General features: G+C 41.9%; 1 protein-coding gene across 1 annotated transcript in view; it reads right to left on the reverse strand.

Annotated features, from left to right (window-relative positions):
* The window catches only part of XPO7 (exportin 7), a 91341-nt gene that overhangs the window by 15814 nt on the left and 63248 nt on the right, over nucleotides 1-12279 (reverse strand). Inside the window, exons 7-15 of the mRNA XM_070375512.1 lie at nucleotides 11252-11417; nucleotides 10584-10657; nucleotides 9155-9274; nucleotides 7604-7750; nucleotides 6610-6782; nucleotides 4494-4687; nucleotides 3957-4062; nucleotides 1672-1807; nucleotides 1060-1133 (exon numbers count right to left, since the gene is read on the reverse strand). Coding sequence (XP_070231613.1) covers nucleotides 1060-1133; nucleotides 1672-1807; nucleotides 3957-4062; nucleotides 4494-4687; nucleotides 6610-6782; nucleotides 7604-7750; nucleotides 9155-9274; nucleotides 10584-10657; nucleotides 11252-11417 — 1190 coding nt within the window. The remainder of the gene's footprint in view (nucleotides 1-1059; nucleotides 1134-1671; nucleotides 1808-3956; nucleotides 4063-4493; nucleotides 4688-6609; nucleotides 6783-7603; nucleotides 7751-9154; nucleotides 9275-10583; nucleotides 10658-11251; nucleotides 11418-12279) is intronic.

Genomic DNA, 12279 nt, shown 5'->3' on the forward strand with positions numbered 1-12279 from the left:
ACACACCTGCATCACCAATTCACAGACATCACAACCACAAAAAATGGGTATAAAATCTCCGTACTTACATTTGGTTGACTAGAAAAATTATCCTTCAGATAATCTTCACTACTTGGTTCCAAAGCTACACTGGCCCATACCCAGGCCCTTGGAATTCTGGGGCACTCCAGGGCTGATTTCTGCAGCAAGGGCAAGAGATTTCTGCGGCAGTGATAACATGCAGACGTATGCAATTCTGCAACTGCACCATCCACTGTCAGCTGCAGAATTCTAGTAGCCCTTGCTTCTGGATTCTTGGCTGGCAGAGTCCTTTAGACCCCCTTTGTTTTTTTCATCTTAAGTGATTAACCAGCTCACAGATATGAGTGTTTAGGTCCAGGATGGTTGGAAGGAGGCAAAATGGCGCACTGCACACAGCCCTGGGTGATATATTTATTTGGCTACTACTGTGTGCATTGATAAATTGAGCTCTTAAAAAAGGGCGAAATGTAAACAAAGCGGCATAACTTAAAAAAAAAAAATAAAAGAACCAAAAAGGGCCAATCAGGAGCTCCAACTTTGAAGATAATTCATATAACAGCACTTGATTTTTGCGATTCAAGACTCTGAAAGGGTGTGATGGTTCCTGAGAGGAGTAAGCCCGTTTCAATTAGAGTGGGGCTCCCCTCCTGGGGGCACACCTAGTAGCAATCAGATTCAGAAAACGAAAGCCGGATCGGGGCCTCTGGGTAGGAGGGTGACCTGGTGAGAGGCTGGGGAGGAAGGTCTATTTTGCTAATGTCACAACAGGTTCACCCCAACAGGTTCCCCGTGATTCCAGAGGCTGCCGATGAGATTCCATATGGACAAAATGAAATCCTTGCCTGTTCAAGCCTGGAATGCTCTGGGGCCGGGCCATATCTCTAAGCACAGCTTGTCACACACTCAAATGCACAAGTTTCTGACGCAAACGATCAATGCTGGAATACCAAGGCACTGGCAGCACAATGCCAAGACCACATTTTACAGTTGCAACAGGACTGCAAGGGGCTCTTGCTGAGGGCGAGCCAGAACACTTACATTTTTCCTATGAAGACACTGAGGACCATGGTCTCGTCATTCAGGCCCAGAACCTCTGAGAGTCGGCGGTACAGCTGGTGGTGTGTTTGGGGAAGAGAAAGTAAACAGAAAATACAGATAAGAAAAACCATATCCCAATACTGTTTCTGTCTTCATGCAGGAGGTTAAAACCATAAGAAGAATATGAACAACAATCCTGGGGAAGTCTTTACTGACGGAATGAGCTAGTTTCTGAGTACTACTGAATACTGGGTACATGTTATTTTCAATCCTAAAATGATAAAAGACTGTCAAAACCTTCTGCTGTTTTGAACATCCAATTCATGTACATAGGGACTAAGAATGCCAATTTAGGGGAGACCAATGGATGTTGTGACTGGTCATTTATTAAGCACATGAAGACTGAATGCGAAGCAGAGAGGAGAATCTAGCTGACTTCTACTCTTTCATGAGTCTTTGAGGAGTCTTTCTGAAATTCTACAGACCAAGAGGAACTATTTGGATTATTCTGATAATGGAGACTATATCTAAACTGTTAACAGCCATTTCTTTTACTCAGAAACTCCACAAGCAGAAGTGAGCACTAAATGGAGCCAACTCAGAGTCTGTTACCTTAGAGGATTTCTGCACCTGGTCCCCAATGTAGATCTTACGAAATTGTTCAAAAAAGCTCAGCATGGCCAATTCTAGTTTCTCGTTACCCGCCTGAGCCAAGCGAGAGTCTGTTAGGTTCATCAGCTGGAGCACCCTGGAGGAGGAAAAGCAATGATTCTCTCAACAGCAGGATATCCTGGTCACCACAGAAAACCAATCTCTCTGAAACAGGCACACGCCCCCTCCCCTCACCCATCATCCTATTGGAAAGGCCTTCTCTGCAGGCTCTAAGCTCCACTAGGGAACAAAATTCTCCCCTTCTGCGCCTCAGGAACCACAGCCAAGGAATATGAATGACTAGATATTTAAAACTTCCAGTCCCCTGAGATTCTATAGATGGAGGCAGAACTCGTAACTGCTTAAAAACAGTGGGGAAAAATACTAGTACTAGGGTAATGGTCATCCCTGAAACTTCCGTGAGAACTCAAGTACAGCAGTTTTATTTTCTTAGCCCCAGTTCCACAGCTATAAAATGAGGGTGACAGGACTAAGCCAGTGGCTCTCAATCTTTTTTCTCACGGAGCCATAAAAGGAAAGGAGACACGTGAAGGACGATGCCCACAGGCAGGGAACACTTCCAGGGACCAAGAGCTGATATGCTACCTGTGACTTCATCCCTTTCACCTGCACCCATTCCCCCAAAAGAAAGCATATTGGAATGCAAGTGAGTGGATGCTGGGTGAGTAAGAATGATGTTATTACAAGTGAGTCATCTGACATTTTGATAATGTGAAAATAGGTAACAAACTATTCAACATTTTGTGACATCATGAGTGCACTGGACTCAGTCACTGTTCTGGAACACTCAAGTTGAGAACCAGTATACAAGAAATTGTCTAAACTCAATTTATATTATGACACACACACAGTATTACACAAGGCTACAGAATCAGAAAGGTATTGGATTTCATCTTATTAATCTTTGTTCAATTAGGGCAGATGAGCATCTGATAAATAAGGTGGGGGTAGAAAGAGGCAAATGGGGATTTTCAGCATAAGAATAAAAATTATGGACTGAAATGTCTAGGGACCAATATGTCTAAGGAGAGCATCTGAAACTTTAGAACCCTTCAGGGTAGCAGTTCCTTGCAAGGTCACAAACCACATTCATAAAAATTGTTGTTATTTAGTTGCTCAGTTGTGTCTGACTCTTTATCAACCCCATGGACTATAGCCCGCCAGGATCCCCTGTCCATGGGATTTCCCAAGCAAGAATACTGGAATGGCTTGCCACTTCCTCCTGCAGGGGATCCTCTCCACCCAAGTCTCCTGCTTGGGAGGTGGATTCTCTACAGTCAGTCACCTGGAAAGCCCTTCATAAAAATACTAAAACATTATTTGCCCTTTCACTTGCATTCTCACAGGAGGGTGCAGTGGGGTTTTTCCAGAGGCTATAAGCCGTGTGATATCACTACAGTCTGAATGCAGAAGAAGAGAGAAGAATCCAGCTGACTTTTACTGTGCCAGACATTAAAACAAAGCTACTCTTCTCATTCATTTCTGCTGAAAAATATAGTTAAATATTGATAGATATAGCTCACATGAACAAGTTCTTTGAGGACCTCTATACTTTTTAAGATGGTAAAGAGTCCTAAAGAAAAAGGTCTGAGAATCTCTGCTGCAGAGGTTTAAAAAGATTTTAAAAAATCCTGTCTTTTTATTTCAACGGTAAGTAGACTTTCAGAAATCACTAAATGCTCATTTACAGGTTTTTAGTAAGATGAGAATCACACAGACACAAAATAACTTGAAATCCTGTAGATGGAAAAGGGTATGTCAAAACATCTGAAAGGCTGTAGAAATTCTGTAATTCACCTTTAGGGATATTTGAAGACCCAAAGTTTCCTATTAGACTTCCTATTAGACTATTAGGCAAGGCAAAAGCAGTCCACATTTTCATTAACTCTCAGATATTGCACTTAACAGAACTAAAAGCTACCCTCCACTCTGTATCCTACTTATACTCTTAATTCTATATCCACAATTTATTTTCTAGCTGAATTACTGCAGACGGTTTTTTAGTAAAGATTGTAGGCATGGCTGTTGCTGTTTTTATAAAAACTTTAGAATCTGGACCTGTAACAGTTTTTCATTTTCACCGGCAATCAGCTTCATAAAATTATACTTTGTAAATGGGAAGAAAAGCACTAACAGAAGCATATCAAATTCCCATGGTCTCAGGACCCAAAAGGGGGTGGGAGGGTCAGAGCAGTGAAACGGGATGCCTCCGTGCGAGCACTTACCGACAGACAAGCTCGCCGTCCATAGCATCCTGCTCATCAGTGCTGGCAAAAGAGACCCGGCCACCAATCACTGCACCGATGATGTAAACCAGCCACGTCAGCCTTCCTGCAACAGGAAGAAGGCCCATTAGTGTCACCTTCTGTCATCACTGCAAGAAGAAATTCCTCACTGTGAGGTTCATTTCTTACTCTGAACTCCCTTAATCTTAAGAAAGCGAAAAGGCCCTGAAGTCAGACTGTTCCTTCAGAGAACAGCTACTCCTCTGCTTTAGTAAAGGTGATACCAAGGGCGAAACTCAGTATAACCAAGGCTCCCCTATCAGACAGGGTCGTTAGTTTTAGAATGCAGTAGTTCCTTAAACACATCCATTACAGATATGACTTCAGTTGCTCTTCCCTAGTTCCCGATGGCATTTATTATCAAATATTCTTGTTTATATGAAGCTAACTGAGGATGGAAAGTTTTCTGAAGCGGGGAGGTGAAAGGGAGGTGACAGTGAGTGAAAGGGTACTGACGGCAGTCGGGTGTCCACTTACCTTCCTGCACTGCGATGTCCATGGGGCTGGCGCTGGCACTCTGGAGCAGCTCCTGGTAGGACTGGGCAGACTGGTCAAACAACTGCACGAGCAGTGCACACGTCTTCTCGTATTCACAGCGCCCGATGGTAGACAGCTGGTCCAACTGCTGCTGGACCAGACCCGTATCCTCCAGGGGATCTTCCAGTCCATCTCTACTCCCAACAGAAGGAAGGAGCCCTCTTAAAGTGTGTTGCTGACTTCCCTGTCACAGCAGCTCTCCTCCTCCATTCTGCCACCACGTGCCGTCGTAGAGGCCCAACACAACTTTTTACCAAGAAAGGTAAGAACGGGCTGAAGGCAGGGGTCTCACCCAAGCATCAGTCTCCTTAAGTATCTTTCAATCCCTAGCCCTGTAACATTTGTCTGCAGTGATTTTCCCAGTCCTATGCTTCTCAACCCTGAAAGCTCCCAGCTCTCAGCCTCTCGTTTGGTCCTGACTATATAAGACTACAAGTGGCCTATCCCTGCTGTGAGGCCACTTGTTCTGTGATCAGATGGGTTTTGGAATTCAGAAATCTTCAGATTTTAGGGAGGTACTGTATGCTTCTGCATGTGACATGAACCCTCCATGGGCTGTGACATGAACCCTCCATGGGCTGTGGCATGTCATATACAATATTCCTGCATCAAAATATATAAATATTATGAATAGTCACACTAAATAAAAGTTTTAAAAACACTACTATGTGTGTGTGCTAAGTTGCTTCAGTTGTGTCTGACTCTTGTGCAACCCCATGGACTGTAGGCTGCCAGGCTCCTGTCTATGGGATTTTCCCAGCAAGAATACTAGAGTGGGTTGCTATACTCTCTTCCAGGGACTTCCTGACCCAGGGATTGAACTGCAGATTCTTTACCACTGGCACCACCTGAGATTAAGTGGTCTCATATCAGCACAAGTCAAGTTTTGCCATCAAATGAGTTTTGTGTCAAACTTATGAGAAAATTAAACATTCACATCTTAAGTTTCAGAACTGCAGACAAGGCACTGTGGATCTATACCATGTCCTGTCGTATCCACTGGTTTCCTAGACTTAAAAATCTGATCATATCATAAGCTGTCTACTGTTACGACAAGGTTATATGACAATCCAGCAGCATCACTGCCACTACAACGGGCAGCTCAGAGCTGTGTGTTAACCATGGTCTATACACTAGGCCAGGACACAGTAATTTAATCTTCATTATAATGTGGCCCAAGAGCACACAGCTGTTAGTTGAGTAACTGGGCCCAGAGCCCATACATGTCCCCACTCCCCAACATGGCCTGCCTGAAACCTGCTGAGTCCTTAGGAATAAAAACTATGCCACTAACAGAACAATGCTTTCCAGCAGGCTTCACCAATACCCAGATTCTGAAATGATTCAAGTCATACACAACTGAGACTATAATTATTATGACAAATTTACTTGATTTGAGCAAATTATGCATGCAACTTAAAAATGAAAAAACAACCAGACCGTCAGAGTTCAGGTAAATTCTCCTGAGAAACAGCCAATGAAAAAATATATAAGAAAAGTCTCTACACCAAGAATAACTGTATTTTATATAGGTCATTTCTGAAAGGGTCTGACATTTCTTTACTATAGAGTTCTGGTCCAGTTGGCAGTCAAGAAGACAGAACCCATGTGTCAGGTTAATGCAATCAGTGGCCAGCTGCCTGGGATTCTTGTATCTTCTAGTAAGCTCTGGACAGCATGCTTTATTTATCCACTTATTTCTTGAGAAGTTCACATTAAGCACCTATATGTTACACGTTATAAATGTTGTCACCTACAGCTTAGAAATGCTTCTCTCATGTTTAATGAAAATCAGTGGATATGCTTCATATTCCAAGATGCTGCTATGGTGGGTGAAGAAGGGACATACGTGAACAGGATGTTAAAGAGAAAAAGACTCTTCTTTCAGACATTATGCTCTCATCAGCTGTTGTACTGACAGGAAAAAATACCCATTCTGGTGTTAGCTCCAGTAAGATTCATATCAAGGATGCGTCTACCAACTGGGTGTCAGGTCCCTCACAAGTCTGACACCAAGCCATGTGTAGGGAAAAAGGGAGGCTGTCCATTTCCTTACCTGAGTATGATGTGCACAGATTCCAGACGGGATGTGATGTAGGCTTTGGTGACCTCAGGAGTATATGTCTCCAGCATGTGGGGCTCGGTGGCTTTCACATATGGCACGGAGGCTGCCAGCCGCTGCCAAAGGCTCAGGAGATAGTGCACACTATTTGGGGCAAATTCCCAATGCTAAAGAAAACCAAGAGAGTAGGCCTCTGTTACCACCATATCGCCTAGAGGTCCAATCTTAAATTTAAGTATCTCTTAAGATGCTCTGATGTGACCTCCTAGACGTCCCAGAAGCATCAAACCACAGATGCTCTAAAAGGAAGGAAGAGGAGAAAGAATCGTGGGTGGATGGACACAGCAAAGTCTATTAAAGGGATCCGTAGAATCAGATGTTAGCTCTCATTTGTGTACACAGTACATTAGTCTCAAGCCACTTGACATAAAGAATAAAGGATTAAAAAAAAAAAAAAAGGATAAACTTTGATGGGCTTTGTCCTATGTACTGGAACCAGTCTAATGTGTTTACTGGTATTTCAGAGACTAATCGTCCAGTGAGAAGAGCTGTCCTGAGCTGGTTGAGTAAGTGGCTCTCAGACATCAGTATGCAAGATAGTCTCGTAGGAAGCTTGTTAGAAATAGAGGTGCCAAGGTTCCCCCCCTAGACCGAGTGAACCAGAAATGATGGGAATAGGACCCAAGCACCTGCATTTCTCATCAAGCTCTCTGGATGATTCCGATACAAGCCATCACTTTAGAGAACCCCTGCCTACACACGGCTAAGAAAGAGAGGGTGCTGAGTCTCCTTTCACTCTTCTGCCTGTTTTTTTTTTTAGGGGACTATGAAAGAATTCTCCCAGCCTTGAATCTAAGTATTATTCTTGCAATTCCCTCATGTTCTCCTAACCACACTCTTTGTAATGCCATAAGGTTAAATAAAACCAACAAGCAAGGGAAGAGGTTCTAATGTTTAGGAAGAAAGAGACAAGCAATCCACGACAAACCTGTAGGCTGGTCACCGTGAAGTTAGCTATCAATCGGATGACTTCGGGGTAGTTTTCCACCTTCACTAATTCTCCCAGTTGATAGTTACTCTTCAAGCGGGCCAGTAGTCTGCAAAACTCATGGTAATTGTTTGGGTCTGACAAACTCTGGTGACAGTACAGGGAGGAAAAGAAAATGTAAAACATGACTCACTAACTTGCTTCCCAAAGGACATGTGGGATGGCTTGGGGGATGGGGAGGCGGTGGGAGATGTGCTTTAACTTCTGAGATGCTGGCCATCATTCTGAACGACACATTTGTATGATTAAAAAACAATTTTTAAAAAAGTCACTTTTAAAGGGGACTATTGCATCTATTATCTCATCTGTTCACAATAATCATGTTGGAAGATGGGGTTATTGGCCTCAGTTGGCAGAGTCTGAAACAGAAGCCCAGAAGGACCATACTACTTGCCAGGGCTGTAATGTTGATTAATGGCAGAAAGGGGCACAATCTCAGATTTAACAGGCTTGTTTGCTTCCCACTGATCGAATGAAAAGTAATGAAATTTTCATTTTCACAGCTGTCTAATTTATCATTAAGCACAACTAGAATGGCAAAGTTACACAAATATTTCATGTATTTTATTATCCCACATTCATGACAACAAACTCACTGTATTAGTACATTTATGTATCTTGTTATCTACTTGTATCAGACACTTTTGTTTGCACACTACACCAGTATATTTGCTTCCTTACACATGTTCTCCTACATTAGAGAAGGCAGGCGGGTGGGGGGGGGGGTGGTTCTTCTGCTTGTCAGTACATCTCTGGCCCGTGGTAGGTGACTCCATACAATTTGCTGACAGAAAAAATGACTTTTTAAAAAGGAAAGAATTGAGTAATGTTTTTTTTTTTCTTTTCTTTTTTTTGGCCACGCCACATGGCATGAGGGATCTTAGTTCCCCGACCCCAGATCGAACTTACGCCCTCCGCAGTGAAGGCATGCAGTCTTAACCACTGGACTGCCACGGGAGTCCCAGAACTGAGTATATTTAAAAGTGAATGGGTCTTATTTATGATATTTCCTAGTGTGGGGAAGTGATACTTAAAAAAAGGAGGTGTTAGCTGAATCTTTCGGACTGAAAAAGACAAGAAGGACAACTGAGTTATGGAATGAATAATATTTGAATGAGAAATCTCCCTTCCTAGCTAAAAGTAGCTCTGTTCACTTAGGCAAATAATTTACATTCAAAATCACGGAAACAAAAACAAAAAACACACAAAATGACTAGTTCTCTCCTTATTTTCCTTCAAAGTGACCCTTTCAATAATTTCAACATTCCTGAATCTAGGGACAAGCTCCTTTTCTGGGTAAATGTTAAAAATCTATGTACAGACATTCACTTAAATCTTCTGAAGGATAACAGATTGAACTGTTTTCTAGGGTTTTTGCTATGTGTGACCTCTAGATTGAGCTTTTTGCATGATAACAGAGAGGTATATACTAATCATACATGCTTATACACACATACACATAAAATAAAAGTAAATTCTCAAAAGTCATACCTGTGGGTTTTCCAGTATTCGTTTAACACCATCAACAAGGTGAGAGAGAAACTTGGCCCTCTCTGCATTGTTGAATAGGGATCTTCTAACTGAGGCAATCTGTACTAAGCAGGATAACACCTAGAGCAGGGCACAACCAAAACACAAATGAGCAGAAAAGATGGTATAGCTCTTTTCATTACTCTTTCCCTTGCTATAAATATTCTTCTCTGTTTTGTCACCCTCTGCTATCATTATAATGATATAAAAAAAAAAGATCAAGGAAGGTGTAGTTGAGGATATCTGAAACAGCTTTATTTAAAGAAAAATAAAGGGCATTAGACTCACAGTGAGCATAACAACTGGTTAAATCCACAGTTTGGAACTTCATACAGGTATTATTTTTCAACCACCCCTATGGCTTCTTTGTGTTTAAGATACATATTTAAACTTGAAAATACCAAGAAACTGACAGTAAACAATGCTTTAGACATTTTTTTTTTTTTTTTTTTCTGTTTTATTAAGGCCTTTTGGCTATCAGGTTTTGCTATGTAGTGCTATCATGAAATAACCAAGTCAGAGCTATGCTCAGAAGAAAACAGGTTTTACAATGAAAACATTTTCCCCTTTCCCCATTGCACTAGAAATTTACATTTTGTTAGCCCCTCTTGATCTATTTTCTGCCCTTCTTCTCCCTACTTTCTACTCCGGGAGGTGGACCTCTGTTGACTAACAGCAGGAGTAAATGTAATGATACAAGCAACACAAATTCATGTTTCTGCTAAAGTGAAAGTCCGCATTAATTTGGAAAAGTGACATAGTGACCCGGAAAGCAGTCTACGCAGAAACACTGTGCAAAACACCCACTGACATTCCTTTACTTTCTTTGTAAGTTTTGTACAACAACATTTTACACCAACAATCTGAAGTATCAGACCACTGACTTTTTAGGACCCAAATGAATTTTGGGATTTGAGGTTAATTATTGCTTTAAAGGAGAAATGCAGCATTCCCAAGAGCTTTCAAATTTTATTAAGGCCAAGTATGCAAATCTGCCTTTCTAATACAGCTTCCATTGATCACTTATATAACATAGGCCTGAGGGATTTTCAGAAATCTCAGTCTTGACAATCTTCTACTAGACCATATAAGATGAATTCCCTATATTCTAGCCTGTGGCAATTCGAGGTACAGTACAAAGTCAGACACAAAGGGGACCAAAAGAACTTGACACCTGTAGCAATTTGTCATTAGACAGGAACAGTTTAAAAGGAATCAAGGCTTTATAGTGAGAACCTTTAACTGACAAGCTTTATCTCAACAGGCTAGATAACTAACCCTAGTATTCCTAGGAAGAAACTTTACTTCTATGATTTTGTACAACACAATGAACATAAGGCTCATTCGCCACTACTACATTCCAGAAACAGACACTGTAGTCCTGACTCACCAGAGGTGAAAATGAAGGAGGGATGGAATGATAGAGGTCAAAAAACAGCTGCAGAGTTGAAGAATCTAAGAACGCTGAAAGAGAAAAGAGCACATTACTGAATTGTCTGCACACTGGGGCCGGTGCACTCCGGCGCTCTATAGTCATCGGGGAGTGTTATCTTCCTGCTTTCTTATCTTACAGAATGTTTATTTCCTTTGAAAGTGACAAACTAATGGGGGCTTTTTGTTTTCCTTTCTTTTTTTTACAAAAGCATTAGTTTTTAGTTCCTCTAAGAAATGGATTCATTTTTTCTGATTCTCAAACAATGTAAGACAAGCAGGATTCTTCATAGAAAGAACTTTTATCTTTTAGGAACACAGGACCAAGCACATGCACAGGTTCTTTGTTTTTAAAGCTAGAAACTCTCTCAAATGAGCAAGAAAGCAGAAGTCTCTAGGTGAGAAATGTAAGGTCAAACTCACATCCATCAGAAACCGGGTAACCAAGAGTTTGCCCCAGCTGGGGGATCCTCCCAAGTGCAGCTCCCTAACTTTATAAAGACCCACAACAGTCTCCCAAGTTTTCTCTGACAGCAAGCAGGGGATCTGCCAGGGGATCCTGAGCCCACTCTGCTGACTCCAGGTAGAGGGGAGCAGCAGCCTGGTGCGAGGGTGTGGCCATGTTACCTGATCTCCAGCTGGTGGGGATCTGTACCGTGCACAGGTCATCTGAGGACTCGTCAGTGGAAGTGCCGATGAAATCAAAGTTTAGGCAGTTATGAGTGAGCTTGAGCAGTTGCATCAGCAAGCCATGCTGACTTTCATCATTCAAGTTCAGATTCTTTCCAGAAGCCTGTAAAAATGACCACATAATGAGCCCCAAACAGTCACTCCTTTCTTCCAAGCTTGCTACCAGACTTACAAGGAGGCTGCTGAGCCAGAAAAGGAGGTGGCTCAGCACAGTCGAGTGGTGGTTCTCTGCCAGGGGATGCAGCACTTCTAGTACCTTTAAAGTCCTTCCATCACCATGAAACTCCTGGCTCCTTATTTACTATTAACACATGTTTCATGTTCATAAAAACATGAAGCTAGTATTTAAGAAACCCCTCTTTGACATTTACTCTTTACAGGCTGCAGACATCGTGGCCGCAGATAATTCTGAAGCAATATGGGATGAATGGTTACTTCATTTGCATGTTAGATCCTTTTTATTTATTCATCAGCAGTGTACCTGCCTACAGCTCAGTAATGCCCCAGAGCTATGGTGACTATGAGATTCAAGTTTCTACCAGTTGTGACCTCAGGGACTAGCTGGTTCGTTTCTGACAGCATCAGTATCAGAAGAGGATTCAATCCTGTTTTCTCACAAGCTTTTTCCCCCTCTAGAGGGTACAACAGTTTTTACAAGGCAGCTTGCCCAAATTGAGGACTTTTGGGGAATTCTGAAATAAAACTAGGTAGCCGAAGGAAAAGATGGATGGACATCATTTACTGGGACAAAAGAAAAATCTAACCTTGCTTCTCATATTACAATTGAGACACACTGGAAAATGAGAACAAGAACAATAAAACAAAAACCCCAAATGAACACAAAATCAGAGGGTAATTCCATTTGGCTTTCTATATGGACAAAACATCCAAACACAGCTATAAATGTGTACAATTTACAGGTTAACATTTCTTCCTTAGTTCAAGACTATCAATATATGAACTGA

Source organism: Bos mutus, chromosome 8 (genome assembly GCF_027580195.1).
Source record: "Bos mutus isolate GX-2022 chromosome 8, NWIPB_WYAK_1.1, whole genome shotgun sequence".
NCBI lineage: Eukaryota > Metazoa > Chordata > Mammalia > Artiodactyla > Bovidae > Bos > Bos mutus.